Source organism: Rhinopithecus bieti, unplaced genomic scaffold, assembly GCF_001698545.2.
Source record: "Rhinopithecus bieti isolate Rb0 unplaced genomic scaffold, ASM169854v2 scaffold_32072, whole genome shotgun sequence".
Lineage (NCBI taxonomy): Eukaryota > Metazoa > Chordata > Mammalia > Primates > Cercopithecidae > Rhinopithecus > Rhinopithecus bieti.
In genome coordinates this window covers 169,426-191,512 of record NW_016813565.1, presented here as the reverse complement: position 1 = coordinate 191,512, position 22,087 = coordinate 169,426, and the positions used below count along the sequence as shown (strand labels likewise).

General features: G+C 56.9%; 1 protein-coding gene across 1 annotated transcript in view; it reads left to right on the top strand.

The window, feature by feature from the left end:
* The first annotated feature begins 1,638 nt into the window (after nucleotides 1–1,638).
* Nucleotides 1,639–22,087, top strand: part of CHID1 (chitinase domain containing 1) — a 45,397-nt gene continuing 24,948 nt past the window's right edge. The window contains exons 1-8 of the mRNA XM_017848633.1: nucleotides 1,639–1,949; nucleotides 12,634–12,787; nucleotides 14,285–14,434; nucleotides 15,071–15,203; nucleotides 16,391–16,435; nucleotides 17,260–17,366; nucleotides 17,971–18,032; nucleotides 18,789–18,836. Of these exons, the coding sequence (XP_017704122.1) occupies nucleotides 1,819–1,949; nucleotides 12,634–12,787; nucleotides 14,285–14,434; nucleotides 15,071–15,203; nucleotides 16,391–16,435; nucleotides 17,260–17,366; nucleotides 17,971–18,032; nucleotides 18,789–18,836 (830 nt within the window). The 5' untranslated portion in view covers nucleotides 1,639–1,818. The remainder of the gene's footprint in view (nucleotides 1,950–12,633; nucleotides 12,788–14,284; nucleotides 14,435–15,070; nucleotides 15,204–16,390; nucleotides 16,436–17,259; nucleotides 17,367–17,970; nucleotides 18,033–18,788; nucleotides 18,837–22,087) is intronic.

Below are 22,087 nucleotides of genomic sequence, written 5' to 3'. Positions count from 1 at the left end.
AAACCCAGGAGGCGGAGCTTGCAGTGAGCTGAGATCCGGCCACTGCACTCCAGCCTGGGCGACAGAGCGAGGCTCCGTCTCAAAAAAATAAAAAAGACGGAGTCTCACTCTGTTGCACAGGCTGGAGTGCAGTGACAAGACCTTGGCTCACCGCAACCTCTGCCTCCTGAGTTCAAGCGATTCTCCTGCCTCAGCCTCCCGAGTAGCTGGGACTACAGGCGTGTGCCACCACGCCCAGCTAATTTTGTATTTTAGTAGAGATGGGTTTTTGCCATGTTAGCCAGGCTGGTCTTGAACTCCTGACCTCAAGTAATCCACCCGCCTTGGCCTCCCAAAGTGCTGGGATTACAGGCGTGAGCCACTGTGCCCAACCTTCCCTCTCTTCTTACAAGGACCTCTGTCAATGGATTTAGGGCCCACCCTATATCCAGAATGATCTCATCCCAAGACCCTCACCCTGGTTACCTCTGCAGAGATCCTATTTCTATTTGTTGTTGTTGTTTGAGACAAGAGTCTCACTCCGTCTCCCAGGCTGGAGTGCAGTGTCGCAATCTCAGCCCACTGCAGCCTCCACCTCCCAAGTTCAAGGGATTCTCCTGCATCAGCCTCTGGAGTAGCTGGGACTACAGGTGCATGCCACCATGCCTGGCTAATTTTTGTATTTTTAGTAGAGATGGGGTCTCACCATGTTGGCCAGGCTTGGTCTTGAACGCCTGACCTCAGGTGATCCACCTGCCTCAGCTTCCCAAAGTGCTGGGATTACAGGTGTGAGCCGCTGTGCCCGGCTGAGATCCTATTTCTAGATACAGTTGCACGGTTGCATTCATGGGTATGGGGGCGAGGACTTAGAGAAGCTTTCGGGGGCCACCATTCAACCCACCACCATGGAGAAATGCTACCTCTTGACCTCATCAAGGCCAGGCAGCCGGCCCCTCCCCTTTGCTTTCAGATTTTTTTTTTTTTTTTTTTTTTTTTTGAGACAGGGTCTGGCTCTGTCACCTGGGCAGGAGTGCAGTGGCGTGATCACAGCTCCCTGCAACCTTCACTTCCCTGGGCTCAGATGACCCTCCCACACAGCATCCCGAGGAGCTAGGACTATAGATACGCACCACCACGACCAACTAATCTATAAATGTTTTTGTAGAGGCGAGGTTTCACCACGCTGTCCAGGCTGGTCTCAAACTCCTGAGGCTCAAGCAATCTGCCCGTCCTAGCCTCCCAAAATGTGAGCCGCCACACGCGGCCAGCTTGCGGTACTTTAAGTTGGCTGTGTGACAGACAGAAGCATGAAACCCACGATGATGCCATGACGCACAGCCCTTTGCAAAAGGCAAATACACACAGCTAGGGCCATGTACCACCACATATGCCTGCCTCGGGGCTCAGCATCAGCCCGGCAGCCAACCAGACACCTACACGCAACTGTCACTGGCAAGTGCTGACCAGGCCAACAGCGGCCCACACGTGGGACACAGACAGAGATCTGCTGTGCTGGCTCTGGCACTGGATCCAGAAGCTTCCGCCGGGCATGAGTGTGCCACTTCTCCCTCCTGCTGGCCCTGGATTTGCTTATCCCAGCACCCAGAGAGGATGTCTCCATCCACGGGTGGGGAGGGCTCGGCAGCAACGAGTGCTGGTGTGTGTCCTTCTCTTCCTGGGCTTCCGGCCTCTAAACTGGAATGTTTCAAGGCCTAGGAGTGACAGGACGTGGTCAGCAATAGTGGCCCAGGTCCTGCCCTCTGGGTGACCCAGGCCAAGGTCTCCTAGTTAGAACAGGACAGAGTCACGAGGCTGCCACTGTCGAGAAGGGCCCTGCCTATGCTGACTCCGCAAATGAGGAGTCGCCCAGAGCTGCCTGCGACCCCACCCGGGAGCACTGGCCAACCCGGGGAAGTCGAAAACCCAGCCCCAAAGACCTCACAGCCACCAGGCACCTCCAACAACCAGGTGTGAGTAATTTTTTTTTTTTTTTTTTTTTTGAGACAGGGTCCTGTCTGTCGCCCAGGCTGGAGTGCAGCAGTGCAATCACGGCTCACTGCAGCCTTGATCTCCTGGGCTCAAGTGATCAGCTTCCCAGAGCGCTGGGATTACAGGCGTGAACCACCACTCTCAGCCTTCCAGTGCTTTTGAGAATGTCTCTGAGAGGTATCCTCAGGCTGGGGACCCAGGAACATGCCAGGTAAGGCATGGGGTCTCCCAAAGCAGGAGCCAGGGATCCAGTCGGTAGCAAAAACACTCATTTCTACAGGCCTTAGGCCTCCTCACCCCACCGGGCTGCCCCTGCCCTCCTCTGTCCCCCCATGCCCACTGCAGACAAGCCGTGGGCAAGCAGGAGGGCTTCAGGGCAGGTCAGACCTGGGCCTACAGGGCAGAGCCTGGACCTCCGCCAGAGCACCCCACACCCACCCCTGGTAGGGAGGGTTGGGAATGGGGACTGAGGGCTGGTTTAGTGCCTGGGCAAGGTGGTTATGCTTGGATTTACATTACATTTCAACAGTTAGGATTTGATTTATTAAAATTTAATTTCAATACATTGAAGTTATAAATTCAAAACCCAATTTATTAACCTGTTAAGTTCAATTTTACAAACCCCTATTATTCCCTTTGTAAGCCTAGAAGACTTTATAGTCATTTTTTTTTTTTTTTTGGGACATGGAGTCTTGCTCTGTCACCCAGGCTGGAGTGCAATGGCGCAATCTCAGCTCACTGCAACCTCCACCTCCCAGGTTCAAGCAATTCTCCTACCTCAGCCTCTCAAGTAGCTGGGATTACAGGTGCACACCACCATGCCCGATTAATTTTTTTGTATTTTTAGTAGCGAGTGGGGTTTCACCATGTTGCCCAGACTGGTCTTGAACTCCTGAGCTCAGGTAATCCGCAATCAAGTGATCCACCTGCCTTGGCCTCCCAAAATGCTGGCGTTACAGGCAGGTGCCACTGTGCCCGGCTTTTTTTTTTTTTTTTTTTTTTTTAAAACAGAGTCTCACTGTGTTGCCCAGGCTGGAGTGCAGTGGCTCAACCTCGGCTCATTGCATTCTCTACCTTCCCGGTTCAAGCGATTCTCACACCTCAGCCTCCCAAGTAGCTATGACTATAGGTGCCTATCACCAAGCCCAGCTAATTTTTTGTATTTTAGTAGAGATGTTGCCCAGGCTGGTTTTGAACTCCTGAGCTCAGGCAATCCGCCCACCTTGGCCTCCCGAAGTGCTGGGATTATAGGTTTGAGCAATCCCGCCCGGCCTGTGGCCACTTTAAAGGGGCTTCTGCATAATATTCGGTCCCATCTACAAACTCAAGCAATTTTCAACATTTCAAACAATTTATAAATGAAGTCTCTTTTCACTCCTTTTTGTATGCTTTAGGTTTTTTTGCATGCTTTAGGTTGTCTGAATTGACAACAGAATCTTGGGTGCTTCAGTAACTCATGCATTGGCGTGGTGAGGTGGCTCATGTCTATAATTCCAGCATTTGGGGAGGCCGAGGCAGGAGGATTGCTTAAGCCTAGAAGGTGGAGGCTGCAGTGAACCATGATCCACTGCACTCCAGCCTGAGTGACAGAGTGAAACCCTGTTTCATTGTAATACTGTTTTTGGGGGGGGGGGTGATTTTCCTGCCTTGGCCTCCCAAAGCATTGGGATTACAGGGGTCAGCCACTGCACCCAGCTAAAAACTCATACAACGTGGTAAACTGCAAGTTATCTTAGATGTTCCAAAAACATGAAATACGAAATGTGTTCAAGTTTCACTTAATACATGAATGCTAACACTTTGGTTCTGATTCTCTTAAATCTTGGTATGTCTCATTCAACATCTTCCTGAGGCTAAAAGATGGGTGCCCACCTAAAGAAGTCCGTTTTCAATCCAGGTACACAGGGCCCATTGGCACAAACTATGCAGTTTGGGAGGCGGACCACTTTGTGCTGGCAACTGACAAGACTACCCCAGGAACCCGACACGGTGGGAGCTCTGCAGAGGGGCCTAGCTCTGGGCTTCCTATCCTCCCATCTGCGGGCCCCATCTGCTCTTGGGGTCTGTAGTTCTGGCCCAGAGTGAACCCTAAGTAGATTCTGCAATTCTTTCTTTTTTTTTTGAGGCTGAGTCTTACTTTATCACCCAGGCTGGAGTGCAGAGTGATCTCTGCTCACTGCAACCTCCGCCTCCCAGGTTCAAGTAATTCTCCTGCCTCAGCCTCCCCAGTAGCTGAGATTACAGGCGTGCGCCACCACACCTGACTAATTTTTGTATTTTTAGTAGAGACAGGGTTTCACCATGTTAGCCAGGCTGGTCTGGAACTCCTGACCTCAAGTGATCCACCCGCCTTGGCCTCCCAAAGTGCTGGGATTAAAGGCGGTGGCTCCCGATCGATTCTGCAATTCTTTAGCGCCAAAGACCTCTTACTTCAATGTGATCCTAAAATGGCTAAGCGCCTTTCCTAAGACAAGTTGCATGGCCTCCTTAGCATTGCGGGGACTACGCATATGTCCCTGAGGACACTGCCATAGCTTACTGGGACCCTTTCCAGAGCTCTGCCGACTTTAGGTCTTCACCCCCAAAGGTCAGGTGTCAGGCCACCATCCAAGCCGTTTGCTGAGAGCTAGTGCTGAGCTGGGTGAAAGCCCACAGCTGGTGGGGGACGTGCCTCGCACTGCATGCTGCTCCCAGCCCCTTCTAGGAAAGGCTTGGGCGTCAGCTGGCAGAAAATACCGGGAAGGGAAAGAAGGAAACGTGACTAGAAAGAAAGAACAAAGCTTAGTTTAAGGAGAAAGCTCCCAAGCAGCAGAAATGGGGAAGCAGCCGTGCAGGGTGTCTCGGAGCCCACGCGCGGCCCGGGAACGGCAGAGTGGGGCAGGGTGGGGCCCGGCCGCGCGGTTTTCTGCAGGAAACTGCGCTGGGAACGGCTAGGGCTGGGTGTGGCGGTCGGACAGCCTGTGCCGCGTAGAATGCGCGGTTACCGAAAGTGCTGGCCACGCGCGCGTTCATCCAAGCACGAGGGGCTGAGTCGGGAACTCGGTTTGCCTCCAGGGGCTCCGGCTTGTGCAATGTGCAAGGCGGGGCTGCGGACCGAGAGAGCGCGCGTTTCGGGCCGTCCCCGCTGGAGACTGCGTCGTGGGCGCCATCGGCCTGGGGATGGAGATGGCCCACCCAGGCGGCGGTGCGGCCGGAGTTGGCGGGGACTCCGGGTCCCGGGAGGAGTGTGCCGGGGCGGAGCCCACCGCGGGGTTCTCCCGGCACCGCCCAGCAGGGCAGAGGCCCTGGAGCCCGAGGCCCCGTGCGGCCCCACGCCGAGGGCACCAGGCCTGCCCAGGAGCCGTGGCGCTGGGAACCTAGTGCCCCCTGGGCCGGGAACCTGGGAGCCGGCTCCGGCTCCAGCGCGAGCACTAGAGGAGTTTCAGGTGAACGCCCCTGGCCCGGGGTCCGGCCCCGCCCCGGCCCGTCCCCAGTCCCGGCCCAGCCCCTCTCCGTCCCAGCATGCCGTGCGCGACGGCGGCGCGCGGGCGCCTGGGGCGGGACTTCCGGCGCGCTGGAGCGTCTTCCGGCTGTGAGTGTGTGGCCGTCAGGCCTCCCTGACATGCAGGTGAGCCCCGCGGCGGCCGGCATCTGCTTCTCCTCCTTGCACGGCCTCAGTTTCCCTTTCGTGAAGTGGGCGCGCCGGGCAGCGAGGTTCGGCCCCGGTCGGGACGGGCATGGGGCCGCGGGCGACGCCGCGCGGGCGCGTGAGAGAGAGCGTGTGAGGGGGCGTGTGAGAGGGTGTGAGAGCGAGGGTGAGCGAGGGTGAGAGAAGGTTGCTGTGAGTGCGAGGGTGAGCGAGGCGGGGGTGGAGGGCGAGTGTGGACGCGGGCGCGTGTCGGGGGAACCGCGAGTGGGAGGTGGAGCGCGTGCGCTAGGGCGAGCGAGCCTGAGAGCGAGGCGCGCTGGGTGGAAGGGGCCTGACTGCGCAGACAAGGGATGTGGCCGGCGGGTGAGGAGTGTGTGAGCGCGCGGCTCGTGTGGCAAAGTGGTGGCCATTGGGTCCCCAGGACCCCCGGGGGAGCAGAGGCGGGAGGGCTCCAGGCGGGCTGCCCTCCCATTGAGGGGTACGCGGTCCCCGCGAAAGGCGGGCGCATCACACCGGATCCCACCCTTGGTTCAGCCCCAGACCTTGACGCTTCCATTAGACTGTCGGAATTGGAGGGTGACCCGCCCGCCCGTCCGCCCCGACTTCCTGTGCTCAAGTCATCTCTCAGCCTCCTAGCCACTTGGGACCACAGGTGTGCGCCAGCGCACCCAGCTAAGAATTTTTTTTTTTTTTTAAGACAAAGTCTCACCCTGTCGCCCAGGCTGGAGTGCAGTGGTGCGATCTCGGCTCACTGCAACCTCCGCTTCTGGGTTTAAGGGATTCTTCTGCCTCAGCCTCCCGAGTAGCTAGGAGTACAGGCGCACACCACTGCACCCAGCTAATTTTTTAATTCTGTTTTAGAGATTGGGTTTCACCATGTTGGCCAGGCTGGTCTTGAACTCCTGATGCGGTGATCCGCCCGGCAGAAAAATATTTTTTGTAGAGACCAGGTCTTGCTTTGTTGCCAAAACCAGTCAAGAACTCTTGGCCTCCCAAAGTGCTAGGATCACAGGCCGGAGCCACCATACACCAGTTCTTCAAAACACAACAGAACAGGAGTTGTCAGTGTGTCCATCACAGAATGGAGTTAGCTCTGATTGGCTGCTGTCGCTTTACACGTGTGCACACATGACATACACGTGTGCTGGGCTGTGATGTAAAGTGCATTTCTTACTGCTGGTCTCCATGAAAAGCATTGGAAAGCCCCTGCTGTGACTCCCATCCTTTCCATCACCACCACCGAGGAGGTCCTGGGCCTACGGACTGGGAGTGCAGGAAAGTGGGAGCAGTAGCTCTCCACCTTAGCTTGTTACAGAATGGTTTTTGGGACCACTTTGGATGACCAGGGTCGGGGCCTGTGCCTCTTCATAACACACCACATTCCCTTTGTGTGCGGAGCCGTTCTGCCCAAGGGAAGGTCGTTGGCATTTGGGGAAAAAACACGTTTTGATGCAGGAACAAAGTGTGTGCGAGCCTGGGAGTCTGTGTTACGTGAAGAGCATGATGGAGAGTGTCCTCACAGGCCTCAGAGCAGAGCGGCCGGTGAGCAGTGGGGAGCCGGGGAGGTACCAAAGCCCAGACAAGGACCTGGTTGCAGTGTGAGCATCCCTCACACATCACACACACCATCTCCCTGGGGCCGTTGTCTGGAAAGTTCCATGGCAAGTCAGAGAAGCAGCCCAGCATTTGTGAGCAGCCTGTATCCGAGCACCTCATCGCTGAGCTGGCGAGCTGAGTGTGAGTGGACAGGGGCAGTACCGGCCCTGGCCTTGTGCTCAGTCAGGTTCTCCTAGTGCCCCCTCTGCTGGACACATGCTGACAGGACTGTCTTCCTCTTCCACACTTTCCTCTTCCTTCCCTGAAGTGTGAAATCACAGGTTGGGGGGCAGGGAGGTCATAGGCAGAGGGGCCTCTAGGTGGGTGGACAGTGGCCCTGTTTCAAATCTGCAGGACGGCAGGTAGGGGCAGAGACCCAGCCCCATAGTGGTTGGTCATTTGGTACCTGAGTGTGCCCTCAAATTACTCCTGAGCCAGTCTCCTGGAGAACCACCCATTTGGTTTTTCGTTCCTTTCCTTCGTCCCTGACCCAGATTTCCACCCAGAAGACAGAGAAGGAGCCAGTGGTCATGGAATGGGCTGGGGTCAAAGACTGGGTGCCTGGGAACTGAGGCAGCCGCCGTTGCAGCCTGGCCAGGCAAGTAATTCTGGGCCGTCTTCCCTGTGTCGTGGCCAGAACCCTCCCCCTCCTTCCCTGGGGCTGTTGCTGACTCAGACCAAGCCTCAGCTGCAGCAGAAAGATAGTGGGGCTAGGGGCAGGTGACAGCAGGCTGCTGCCCTTGGTTGTGATTCTGGGATGTGTCACTGAGGAGAAGGGCTGGAGAGGTTGGGCGTTGGGGCACAGGGTGGTGATTTGTGCCTGGGCCTTCTTATTCCCTCTGCACAGCCCTCGGAACTGCCGTGGCTGTTGAAGCACTCACTGCTTTGCCTGTGGCTCCATGTACTGGGTGCTGCTGTGCTTGCCCTGTGAATTCCCTTCCTGACTCCCCGTAAGCGTGCAGGTCAGGCTGTCTCGTGGCTCCCTGCCTCCTAGGTGGGGGAGCTTCACTGGTCGACCTTGCTCTAGGACCGCGTTCTTCCCACGCAGGTGTGTTGTGGGTGTATTGGGTACCAAAGCATGCAAAATCCCTGCCCAGGGGCAGCCACAGTCCCCTCAGTCTGCACCAGGAGCACCAGTCTCACCCAGGGAAGAGACAGGGCAAAGTGGGACAGTGTGTGCCTCTGCACAAGGAAGCGGGTCAAGGGGACGGTTTCAGAGGGAGTGAAAACAGGTTCCTGGCCGGGAAGTCTTTTGAGTAGGAGGGTAGGCACTGTGGTAGGCCTGGCTCTGGCAGCATCTTCTGACAGGTGCACCTGCCTGGCTGGGCTTCCCGGAGCCTCTTGGGCCTGAGCTCCCATATCCTCAGGACCCTGTGACCTGAGGGGAAGGCCATGTGCCCACTTGCTGGGTAGTGGGTTGGGCTGAGCTCCCCACCTTTCAGGTCTCTGTCTCTGCCCAGGCTGTGTGGGCCCCTCAGCTGGTCTAGAGGGATCTGTGCTGCCAGAGCTGTGAAACTAGCCAAGAACTTCTTCTCAGCAGTGTCCCGAAGCTTCATGAAGGACTAACAGCCCGGCTGGGCTGTGGTAGTTGTTCAGCTCCCCCTGCCGCCGCCCCCAACCCCAGTGAAAGATGGGAAGTAGGATCACTTTTTTTTTTTTTCGAGACGGCGCCATCTCGGCTCACTGCAAGCTCCGCCTCCCAGATTCACACCATTCTCCTGCCTCAGCCTCTAGAGTAGCTGAGACTACAGGCGCCCGCCACCATGCCCGACTAATTTTTTGTATTTTTAGTAGAGATGGAGTTTCACCATGTTAGCCAGGATCGTCTCGATCTCTTGACCTTGTGATCTGCCTGTCTCGGCCTCCCAGAGTGCTGGGATTACAGGCGTGAGCCACAGCGCCCAGCCAGAAAATAGAATCACATTTGTTGGTGGTCCGTAGAACCTAAAAGTAAACAGTATAATAAAAGTTTAGTGCAGGAAGACCAGAAGATACAGATAAAGCAGAAGAGAAGAAACAGAATGACCGGTAATTCCAGATAGCCTGCTCGTTTATTTTTTGTTTTGTTTCTTTTTTTTTGAGATGGAGTTTTTGCTCCTGTTTCCCAGACTCGAGTGCAGTTGCGCGATCTTGGCTCACCGCAACCTCTGCCTCCTGGGTTCAAGTGATTATCCTGTCTCAGCCTCCTGAGTAGCTGGGATTACAGGCATGCACCACCACACCCGGCTAATTTTGTATTTTTAGTAGAGACGGGGTTTCTCCATGTTGGTCAGGCTGGTCTCGAACTCCCGACCTCAGGGGATCCACTCGCCTTGGCCTCCCAAAGTGGTGGGTTTACAGGCATGAGCCCCCGCTCTTGGGTTACTTTTTTGTTTTGTTTCTTAAGCTTCCACCTTAAGGGCACATCATTTGATTTTTAGCACCCCTCCCTACATGCTTTCTCTGTGGGACTGCACTGTGTCAGTGCTGCTTTGTAGTGTCTTCATTGACTGGCACGTCACAAGCATGGCCGTGCCTGTCTGTGTTCCAGCATCTGGGAAAGCCAGGTCCATGAACATCCTCATGTTTTCTACATACGTGGAAAATCCCCCATGGCTGGGCATGGTGGCTCATTTTGGGAGGCAGGCGGATCACTGGAGGCCAGGAGCTCGAGACCATTCTGGCCAACAAGGCAAAACCCCATCTCTACTAAAAATATAAAAACTAGCCAGATGTGGTGGCACACGCCTGTAATCCCAGCTACTCGGGAGGCTGAGGTATGAGAATCACTTGAACCTAGGACGTGGAGGTTGCAGTGAGCCGAGATCATGCCACTGCACTCCAGCCTGGAAGACAGAGCGAGACTCCATCTCAAAAGAAAAAAAAAGAAAAAGAAAGAAATTCCCCCAGTGTGGAATTTGTGAAAGAAAGGAAATGCATGTTGGAAAAAGAAAAAACAAAAATAAGTAAAAAAGGAAGTACATGTTGCAAAGTATATTCATGACCAGATTGTCATCAAAAAAGCTTTTTCTTTTTTGTAGTTTTTTTTGTAGTTTTTTTTTTTTTAGTAGAGACGGGGTTTCACCGTGTTAGCCAGGATGGTCTCGATCTCCTGACCTCGTGATCCGCCCGTCTTGGCCTCCCAAAAAAGCTTTTTCAACTTGAATTTCCACTAACAGCTCAGCAGAGTCACTGTTGTCCAGCTCCTGTGATAGCATCACTGTTTCCACTTCTTCACAGAGCGTGTGGAGATGTCGTCTTATTTCAGGGTTTGTTCGGTTCTTTGTCACTAATCAGGCTAAGCTGCTCATTTCTGGGGCTCTGGGTGTCTCTGTGTTATGCCTCTTTTCATCTGATTTTTTTTTCTTTTTTCTTTTTTTGAGACGGAGTCTCGCTCTGTCGCCCGGGCTGGAGTGCAGTGGCCGGATCTCAGCTCACTGCAAGCTCCGCCTCCCGTGTTTACACCATTCTCCTGCCTCAGCCTCCCGAGTAGCTGGGACTACAGGCGCCACCACCTCGCCCGGCTAATTTTTTGTACTTTTTAGTAGAGATGGGGTTTCACCGTGTTAGCCAGGATGGTCTCAATCTCCTGACATCGTGATCCTCCCATCTCGGCCTCCCGAAGTGCTGGGATTACAGGCTTGAGCCACCACGCCCGGCTTCATCTGATATTTTTATAGTGGGACATTTTTTTGGCGGGGATGGAGTCTCACTCTGTCACCCAGGCTGGAGTGCAGTGGCAAGATCTTGGCTCACCACAACCTCCGCCTCCCAGGTTCAAGAATTCTCTTGCCTCAGCCTCCTGGGTAGCTGGAATTGCGGTGCCCACCACCACGCTTGGCTAAATTTTGTATTTTAATAGAGGTGAGGTTTCACCACATTGGCCGGGCTGGTCTCTACCTCCTGACCTCAGGTGATCCGCCCACCTCAGACTCCCAAAATGCTGGGATTACAGGTGTGAGCCACTGCGCCCGGCTGTGGGACTTTTTTTTTTTTTTTTTTTTTCAGTTGGAGTCTTGCTATGTCACCACCCTGGAGTGCAGTAGCGCAATCTTGGCTCACTGCAACCTCCTCCTCCCAGGTTCAAGTGATTCTCCTGCCTCAGCCTCCTGAGTAGCTCGGACTACAGGCGTGCACCACCACACCTGGCTAATTTTTTGTATCTTAGTAGAGACAGGGTTTCACGTTGTTGGCCAGGATGGCCTTGATCTCCTGACCTCATGATCCGCCCGCCTTGGCGTCCCGAAGTGCTGGGATTACAGGCTTGAGTCATCGCGCCCAGCCGGGACATTTTTTATTCAAGTGCCTTTTCTTGATTTGTGAGATTTATTTGCATGTTATGAGTAGATTATGGGTAGAAAACTATTGTCAAGTATGTTCCAAATATTCTTTGGTTTATTATTTGTCTTCACATTTCCTTCTTTATTTCCTGAATGAAAGTCTTACATTTGTATGTAGTTCTACTCCAGTGGTGTTTTCTTTCCTCATCTGTCCCGTTGCTCATAGAGCTGGAAAAGCCTTCTCTACCCTGACATTGCATAAATGGGTACCTGTATTTTCTCTTAGTACTTATGTGGCATCACCACCATCGTCGTCATTATCGTAGGCTTCTCTGAGTCTACGATTTTTTTCTTTTCTTTTCTTTTCTTTTTTCTGAGATGGAGTCTTGCTCTGCCCCCAGGCTGGAGTGCAGTGGCGTGATCTTGGCTCACTGCAACCTCTGCCTCCTGGGTTCAAGCAATTCTCTTGCCTCAGCCTCCCAAGTAGCTGGGACTACAGGTGCACACCACCACACCCAGCTAATTTTTGTATTTTTAGTAGAGGTGGGGTTTCACCATGTTGGTTAGGCTGATCACGAATTCCTGACCTCAGGTGATCCGCCTGCCTCAGCCTCCCAAAGTGTTGGGATTACAGGCATGAGCCATTGCACCCGGCCCAAATATTTAATTTTTGCAGGATCTCACTATGTTACCCAGGCTGGTCTCGAACTCCTGGGCTCAAGTAATCTTCCCACGTCAGTCTCCCAAAGTGTTGGAATTACAGGTGTGAGCCACGACATGGCCCAGCTTGTGACTTCATTATTTTACACTTAAGCCCTACCATGGTTTGGCTTTCTTTGGGTTTGAAGGAGGAGGTGGGGACCAATGCTCTCCTAGATGGCTAGTGGTGGTCAGGGCGGCCTTGGACTGTGAGGGGAGGGCTCTGTGGCTGATGGTGAGGAAGCTCTTTTCTGGGTGTCTAGGAGGAACTGGTGGCTCAGTCAGGAGGCCCAGGAGTACTGGAGAATGGACTCTGGCCACCAGGGCTGGTCCAGGGCAAGGCTGTGTCCCAGTGGCCAAGGCCTCGCCCAGTGCCATGAGGACCCAGGCCCTATTAGGAGAAAGTGGTCCCCTCAGCAAAGGGGTTGCCCATGTGCTGCCTGTCTCTACTGGTTGTTTGAATGTGCTCTGCTCTCCCTGCAGCCCTCTGGACCCCGAGGTTGGACCCTCCTGTGACATACCTACCATGCGGACACTCTTCAACCTCCTCTGGCTTGCTCTGGCCTGCAGCCCTGTTCATACTACGCTGTCAAAGTCAGATGCCAAAAAAGCCGCCTCAAAGACGCTGCTGGAGAAGGTAGGGGTGGCCTGGGAACTTGAGGCAACTGTCCTGGCTGAGGGCTGATCCATCATCCTCTTCTCCTTTCTGTCCACTGGGGCCTGTGAGTCAGGAGGCTCGAGGGGCTTGGCTCCTCACAAAGGTACCTGATGAGCCTGCAGCTGGTGGGCGGCCTGTGTGGTTCTGGTGCTCTGGCCAGTCAGTGCCTCTGAGTGAGCAGCCTCTGGAGCCAAGTTTTGAGGGTAGGGTGCCTCCCCACTCACCCACATGGGGCTTGTTTTATGTGCCAGTTGCCAATTTCCGTCCTCCACCTCTTGCTTATATCACCTGCATATTCATCTTGCCGTCTGTGTCATGGCCTTGAGCTGTGTTTGCCTCATGCTTTTTGGGGTGTTCCCCTGGGATGGCCCTGGGATTGCATGTTCAAGGTGTAAACTCATAGAACCACCCTTCAGTCCTAGCAGTCCCCATGCCGCTGGCTAGACCCTGCCACAGGACGGTTCCTGTGACCTAGTCCTGGATTGGCAGATGCTCTCTGTGCTGTCTGGGGGCAAATAAACTATGCAGTGGAAATCTCTCTCTCACGGAGCCTCTTGGGGCGAGGTCAAGGGAAGGCTGAGCCAGGCCTCAGAGTGTGGACAGAAGAGACGAGTTGATAACTGGATGGAAGGTTTCCAGGAGCAGAGGTGGAGTAGGGGGAGGTGTGACATGGCAGGAAAAGACTCTCATTGGCAGGGGTGGTGGCAGGCAGTGGTTGGCCAGCAGGGTTGCATTGGTGGGGGCGGTGGCAGGCAGTGGTTGGCCAGCATGGTGGCGTGTGCCTGGCATGTTCTTTTTTTTTTTTGAGATGAAGTTTCGCTCTTGTTGCCCAGGCTGGAGTGCAGTGGCACGATCTTGGCTCACTGCAACCTCTGCCACCCAGGTTCAAGCAATTCTCCTGTCTCAGCCTCCCGAGTAGCTGGGATTACAGGCGACTGCCACCATGCCTGGCTAATTTTTGCATATTTAGTAGTGATGGAGTTTCACCATGTTGACCAGGCTGGTCTCCAACTCCTGACCTCAGGTGATCCACCTGCCTCAGCCTCCCAAAGTTCTGGGATTACAGGTGTGAGCCACCGCACCCAGCCCACCTGGCATGTTCTTGTCCAGCAAAGTGTGTGGCCCTGGAGTGCCCAGATGGGTATAAAGTGGCCAGAGCTGGTGCAAGACTATCCACCCTCACATGCAAGGAGGGAGCCACCATAGCTGTCTGGCTGCCTGCGTGCCTTCCGGCTCGGAGCAAGGGTGGGAAAGGCCCTGTACAGTCGGCCAGTGTCTGTTGATAGCCAGAGCCCTTCTGAATTGAATTGCCTGCTGTGGTCTCGATCCTCTACGTGCAGCGTCTCCAGGTCAGCAGCACTGTGTTGATCCAGAGACTCGGCTGCTGGCTGAATGGAAAGGGCTTGCTGGGTGGGGTTTTGTGTTCTACACTGAGGACAGATGGCTGATGGCTTTGTCTCATTGCTTTTATTTCAGAGTCAGTTTTCAGATAAGCCAGTTCAAGACCGGGGTTTGGTGGTGACGGACCTCAAAGCTGAGAGCGTGGTTCTTGAGCATCGCAGCTACTGCTCGGCAAAGGCCCGGGACAGACACTTTGCTGGAGACGTACTGGGCTATGTCACTCCAGTAAGTTGGGGCCCTCGCAGTGCAGAGGGAGGTCCTGAGGCTCAGGCGGGCTGCCCTGGCCCCGCGGTGGCCTCCTCTGGCCAGTCAGTGATGGGGGTCTGTGTTCCGATCTCCCGGGACTGTCACTGCTGTGAGGCTACAGTGGGAGAGGTGCCATTCTGGAGATGGCAGAGTGTAAGGCCTTGGGGGTCTCTCCAGTGGCTTGCTGTGGTGTGGTGACCTCTGTGGGTTCCTCCTGAATCCCAAGGTGGGCTCTCAGGTTGTCTGGGGTCAGGAAGCGGGTGTGCAGAGCCAACTCTGAGCCAGGGAGGGGTGGGTTCTGACACCCAGCGTCCTCTTCTCTTGTTGTTCCCAGCTGCCAGCCTGCAGCAGTGGTGTGCACTAGCTCTGGGCAGGGCTTGAGACAAGCACTGGTCACTTTTGGTGAAAGGGATGTCGTGGCCTGGGTCCCAGGCTGTGAGTGGCAGTCCAGAGTGGGAGAAGGATACCCCAGGCCAGGAGCTGATGTCAGTCCGGGCTGAGATCTGTCTACACTGGCCGGCCCTGGGCATGTCCAGAGCCGCCAGAATGACAGCACCATGTTGAGGCAGGCGCTCACTCACCCGTCCTCCATCTCATGTCTCCATCTTTTGCCAGTGGAACAGCCATGGCTACGATGTCACCAAGGTCTTTGGGAGCAAGTTCACACAGATCTCGCCCGTCTGGCTGCAGCTGAAGAGACGTGGCCGTGAGATGTTTGAGGTCACGGGCCTCCACGACGTGGACCAAGGTTCTCATCCTTCCTGCTTGACTGTGCTTGCCCCACAGGCTGAAAAGAGTGTGAGTGTGAGAGCAGGGGTGTGTGTAAATGGGTGTGTCTCTCTTTGTGGGTGTCTCGGTATGGGAGTGTGTGTGTGTGATTTAAGTGTGAATGTGAGTGTGTGTGAGACTGATGATGTGGGAGAGAAGAGATTGTGAGTGTTAAATGTGACTGTGAGTATGGACATGTTTAAGTGTGAGACAGTGGGTGTGTGAGTGTGATGGCCGTGAGGCCCCTGCCCTCACCCCTTGTGGCCAAGCCTGGAGAGCAGGCCCATGGTGTGGGCTGGTGTCCTGAGTGGGAAGGGGAGTGGAGCAGGGCAGGCCTGGTGGAGGGGGTTTCTGAGGTGGTTGCCACTGTGGGATCCTCTGCAAGGCCAGGTTGGTGCCTCAGAGTGTTGTGCCCAGCTCTGCTGCGTGGTCCAGGTGGCTGTGAGATGGGCCTTCCCTTTCTCTTTTGGGCCGCACACAAGCATGAGCAGGACGGGCTCTACAATGACTCGGGCGGCCTCTGGGCCGTAAAGGGCACAGGCCATTGGCCTCTCCTCCTCTGTCCCTCTCAGCAATTTTCATTCAATGCCAGGGAGGAGGGTGGGGTTCAGGCAGAGGCTGCCTCCTGATGGCACATCCTGATGACATCTGCCCAAGTTTACATGGCCACACCTTACATTTGGTCTCAGACAGAGAGAAATGGCAGGGGAAGTGTTAGCCAGTTTTGGAGTTTGGAGAGCAGGAGTGGTTTTCCCTGACACTGAGAGAACCGTGGGGAGGTGATGGAGTGTCGGCCAGTGTCAGGGCCTGGCGGGTCTGGCCATCCCTCAGCTCGGAGAAACCCTGACCTTCCCCAGGCCCTGGGATGCAACTGCCTGTCCCCCTGGCTGGCCACAGGCTCTTATCTGTCCCAGCTCAGGGAGAGCAAGCTCAGAGCTTCTCTGCAGGGTCAGGAGGGGACCTTGGCCAGAAGGGTGAGAGTTGGGGTCAGAAAGGGAGTGTGGAGGGCCAGCCCTGGGCCAGGGAGGGGTGGGTTCTCACACCTGCCTCCCCGCCCCGTCCTTCCCATTGCGTATGGTGCAGCTGCCACATTTTCCTCCTCAGATAGGCTGGGTCTTCCGGCTGGGCGCGCGTCCCTTTGTTGACTGTCCCCTCCATGTCCCACAGGGTGGATGCGAGCCATCAGGAAGAATGCCAAGGGCCTGCACATAGGTGAGTCTGGCAGGCCAGGAGTGAAGGCCCTGATGGCACGACCTCCGAGGGTGGACAAGTGGGCGCTGGGGTCTCCACATGTTCCTGATCACCCAGCTGTGCTGCCGCGGCACAGGTTACTTTGACTGCTCCGAGATGAGGCTGGGCCTGGCCTGGCATTCACAGCCCTTGGTCTGGCTGGAGTCCTGGGCTCTCCTCCCCACACAGGCTATGGCCCTCCAAAGCCAGCACCTCCTTGGCCAGTGTCATTGCCTTCATTGTTCTCCCTTCCATTTCTTCCTTCATTCACCTGATGAGTCCTATCAGGGCAGCTGGGACCAAGCCCTGGGCTCGGCCTGAGGGTGATGCTGACCTTGGCTCACCTGTGCCCCTGTAGCTCATGGCTGGGGATGGGGAGACATGTGTCCCCACGTCCAGTGGCAACCTCAGAGGCAGTGGATTAAGAGTACGAGTTGCTGAGGGAGAGACTCTGGGGGATGCTAGAAGCAGGTGACAGGGTTGAGCTGGAGTAGCTGGAGTCTGTCCCAGCCTCCCTCCTGTAAGGTGGGGCCACTACCATGCGGAGCCCTGTGGGGAGCTGCTGTCAGGATATCAGGACTGTCAGCATCTGCTCGCTCCTTCCCCACCACCCCTCCCTCTCCAGCCTGTGAGGCTCTGGGACATCCTCTCTGGACGCGTGGCTGCTCCAGGTGGCCTCCCTGCCCCTCACTGTCTGGTCTCACTTCCCTCTGGAGGCCAAGGGGATGCCCTTTTGAGGCAGCAAGCATTAGGAGCCTCCAGCATCTCCCACTCACGGCCCCCATGTGTGTCTGTTGCCACCGCAGTGCCTCGGCTCCTGTTTGAGGACTGGACTTACGATGATTTCCGGAATGTCTTAGACAGTGAGGATGAGATAGAGGAGCTGAGCAAGACCGTGGTCCAGGTGGCAAAGGTGAGGCCTGTGTGCTGCTCCAGCCTCTGAGCATAGCCCCCCCAGGTCCCACCTGGCCGTCTGGCTGGGCCTCCTGCGAGGCTTCCACTCGGCTTTTCTGGCTTCTTCCTTGGGCACCTTCTGGTGCGGCCCCCGTCTTCCAGGGAAGGCAGCATCAGCCAGGCTCAGGCTGCTCCTCACTTTCTTGACCACGGTTCCTCTGGAGGTCCCAGGCATGGGAGACCTGTCTGTTGGGCCAGGGTGCTTCCCTTGGGCAAAGCCCAGCTGCCTGCTACCCTCCTGGGAGGGGACCCAGCCCTGCTGGCTGCCAGTATGTCTGGGTTGCAGGGGTCAGGGAGCCCCCATGCCCCCGGGGTGGAGTTGGGGGAGGCACATGTGTGGGCGGGATGCAGAAGAGCACTGGCCCCTCCACTCCTGTTCCTCTGGGACCCCCACACTTCCTCCTTTAGACAGGCACTTCTGGGCATACAGCCCAGGCTTGGGTCTTGCCTCATGAGTGACCAGGCTACAACCTGACCATGTGGGCCGAGGTGGCAGGCTTCTTGTCTTTCCACTCCTCCTCCTGGACCTCCAGGCCCTCCTTACCTGTGACTGCTTCTTTCAGAACCAGCATTTTGATGGCTTCGTGGTGGAGGTCTGGAACCAGCTGCTAAGCCAGAAGCGCGTGTGAGTGGGCACAGGTGGTGGTGGGGGGCCCTCCTCCTGGCCCTGGTGTTTGAAGGAGGCTGGAGGAAAGACCAGGGGTTTGGGGAGGGCCTTCCTTCCACAGTCCCTGTGCCTGGGTTGGGGATGGGGCCGCACAAAAGATGGACACCTGCTCAGAAAAGTGGAAGCAGCCTGTGGCATGCAGCCGGCTCTGAACTCATTGCTGCACCGGCCCTGATGCCTCTCTTGGGTGGTCAGAGGAACTCGAGGACCCTCATTCATGAGGACTTGGCAAGAGAAAGATGGCCCAGGTGGTGACAGCAGGTTGAACTTGGACACAAGCAGAAACTCCTCACTGAACATGGGGGAACCTTCCTGGGGGTGTCCCTGAGCATGGCCGGGACCCATGGTGTGGACTGCCATGGTGGCCTCTGGGGAATGCCTCCCAGGCCCCCAGGCTCTGCAGCAGTCCACACCACTGGGAGGCGGCCACGGCACTCCCTCACGCCTCCTTTTGCCACATCAGAGCCCAGCCCTCCCATGACCCGTGCGGGTTCCCACTCCCCGTGGGCCACTTGACCAGGATTGGAGGGAGTGACGGAAAGTGCTCCCCCGCCTGGACTGTACTGGCCACAGCCCTGAGGAATGGCTCTTCCTTGGTCCTGCCCAAGCAGCCCAGCCAACTCACCTGAAACAGCCACCTTTCCTGTTCTGCCAGAGTGGGCGACTGCCCCACAAGATGGCGGGGGGCAGTACTGCTGCCCAAGATGTTGGTAGGGGCGTCCTCAATGTGCTCGGGACAGGTGGCTTCCTCTCACTCCACTGGTTGCAGCGAGTGAGGCTGGCACCGTCTCTACCGCAGGTGCCTGGACAGCAGAGTCCTGTGGCAGCTGTCCAGCTTTTCAGCCTTCTGTGCGAGCCGTAGGTTCTGGAATCGGCTCCCCGACCCTGCCACCTGAAATAGTTCTGGTTGTGCTTTAAGAGCCCAGGCCTGAGCTCAGGCTCCATGGTGTCCCCTGCAGCAGCCATGGCACTTTCATCCCATTGCTGCTGTGGGCAGAGGAGCTGCAGGTCCAGGCTCTGCCAACCCGGGGCAGCGTCCCCACACACATCTTAAGTTTGAGGGAGGGAAGGGACATTGTTGAGGCAGAGCCCATGAGGGGTAGGGCAGGATTCCCGCCCAGGGGCTCAGAGGACCCTCAGCCTGGAGCCCGTACAGGTCCTGCCCCTGTGGGTGGCTCCAGCCTCTGCAGCCCCGCCGCTCCTCCCACTGGGCTCTGAGGGACTCACTGGCTGGGAGGCAGCAGTCCAAGGCTCTTCCTGGAACTGCTCCCAGGCCCAGGCTCCAGAAGAGCCCTGGAGTCCTGTTTCCTGGTGCCCAGACCCCCCACTCCCTCAGCCAGCACCCCTCAGTGTGCTCCCCACTGAATCCTGGTGCCCAGACCCCACTCCCTCAGCCAGCACCCCTCAGTGTGCCCCTCACTGGATGTGTCCGAGAGGCTCCTCTGTTTGCTTTCCTCCTGGGAGGCCTGGCAGCAGCAGGAGGACAAGGAGCTGCGTGGAGGGAGGCTGGGAGGGGCACTGCAGTGGGGGTAAGGATGTCCCCAAGACTGTGGGGAACCTGTCGTCTGCACAGCCCCTGAGGGGCCCCAGCTCTGCGGGAGGATCAGGTGCCTGCGCTCCTGGCTGAGGGACAATCCCAGGCCCTGCCTGGGGGGGCTCCTTGCTGAGCAGTGGGCAGAGGACCCTGCTGGGGCTGACCTTCCATTACCCTCTGAGGGGAGGGGTGTCTCAGCAGGAGACAGAGTCTGCCAGCTTCCAGCCTTCTCACTCATCCTGGGAGAATGGGTCTATTAATCAGATTTGCCGTAACTCATTTCTGTTTCAGGGCATTAGGTAGGCAGTGAGACAGCACCAGAGGCTCCTCAGGAGACAGCCTCATGTCTGGGGTGGCGTGGGGGCACTGAGACAGCCTCGTGTCTGGGGTGGAGGCTGAGGGTGCTGAGACAACATCGTGTCAGGGCTCCTGACGGGTCATTAACGTCAGGGTGGGAGGGCAGGAGGCAGTAGGGGAATTGCCGAGCCGGAGTGGCCGCGGCAGGGGAGGACGGGTGGGAGCAGCCTGTGAGCACCTCGTGTCCAGGCTCCTGCAGGAAGGTGGGGAGCTGCCAGCATGGCAGGGGCAGGCAGTATCCAGGCTCCACAGATTCCTTTGGGCATTCTGCTGCCTGGGAGCTACCTCAGCACAGTCCTGCCTCTGACCACCACTTTGACGCCAGCCCCAGTGTGCCAGGCCCAAGGCTGGGCTCAGCAGGTTCTGGTCCCATGCACTGGGCCCTGTACAGAGGCTCAGGGCAGCTTTTCCTGCAGTTTGTTGGCAGTGTCCTTGGCAGGGGTGTTGCTGCCTCTGGTCCCTCCTGAGCGCTGAGTCAGCCCCTTACTGTTGTCCCTACATCCAGAGGGGTTGTGATAGGGGCACTCGGCGCCACTAGTGCCAGCAGCTGGCAATGTGAGGGGGTCTGTCGTGAGGAGCACTCCGGGCAATGCTGCACCACTGTAGCTGCAGCCCACATCGTCTCCAGGGCCCATGTTGTCTCCTGGGGGCCCAGGTACATCTGGGCAACACAGCCTGACTGCGGGTGGACACCCAGGCTCCCTGGGCCCCTCACAGAGTGGGGGCACCTTTTGGCCCTCAGGTCTGGTGTGGCCCTGGAAGAAGGCCATCCCACCACTGTCCTCGGGAGCTGTGGGTACCTGCAGACAGCACAAAGCCCACAGGCTGGGAGCCAGGCAGGAGACCCCCAGGTAGGGTCAACTTCCCCAGGCATCTGGGCAGGGCTTACTCTGCTCACTTTGCTCTGGCGTTTCAGGGGCGGGGGCAGCACCCTCCTTGACCACCACCTCTAAGTGGCACGCAGTGCGTGATAGCCTCTGGCACCCATAGAGTTGTGGACACAGCTGCAGAGGCGTGAGGACAGGCTGCCCAAAGACTCTGCTCCCTGCTGAGGACTGTGCCTGCATTGCAGCCGGCAGAACTAACACCGGATGATCTGGGCCAGAGTTACCCAGGAATTGATGGGGGCTTAGCTTGGAAAATGACAGTCCCAGGCCAGGCGCGGTGGCTCAAGCCTGTAATCCCAGCACTTTGGGAGGCCGAGACGGGCGGATCACGAGGTCAGGAGATCGAGACCATCCTGGCTAACACGGTGAAACCCCATCTCTACTTAAAAATATAAAAAACTAGCCGGGCGACGAGGCGGGCGCCTGTAGTCCCAGCTACTCGGGAGGCTGAGGCAGGAGAATGGCATAAACCCGGGAGGCGGAGCTTGCAGTGAGCCGAGATCCGGTGACTGCACTCCAGCCTGGGTGGCAGAGCAAGACTCCATCTCAAAAGAAAAAGGAAAATGACAGTCCCATTTGGGCCATGTCAGGGAAACAGGAGCTGCCACTATGCAGCAGTTGCACATGCCAGGCCCTGGTCCTGGCACCATCGGGAGCACCAGGACCTCTGGGTACTGGCTAAGGAACCATCACCCCATCCTGACCTAACCTGGTTCTCACCGAGCCCCATAGAGGCTTGTGCTGGAGCAGGGCGGGACCTGAGGCCAGCAGGGCCGGCTCTTGCCCTGCCCTCAGCCCTCCTGTCATCCCCTGAGGGGTGGGTCTGGGTCTCCTCCCCAGATGGGGCTGCTCCCGGGGCTGCAGCGTGACAGTGATAGTCTCCCATGCTCGGTAACAGCCAGAGCCGGCCCAGTGTGGACGCCTCACCCTGAAACCCAACTTTGCAGCAGCATGTGCTCCAGGCCAGTTTCTGCAAAGCGGCCACCTGCAGGTAGACTCTTGGGCACCAGCGTGTGCACATGGCAGGCTTGGGTCCTGAGGGCTGCTCCCAGGCCATGCTAGGAGGGAGGCTAGTGCCGTCCCTTGGGGAGCACTGCTCCACTCCAGGGTCCAGAGGAGGCCTCATTGCTGCTCCCTGTCTCCTCCCCTGCCCACTGCCCTGCCCCCTCCTTCCCTCAGCCACACCAGGCAGGTGTGGCCCTTGGAGTGCCCTGCGGCTGCCCTCGGGTCAGTGT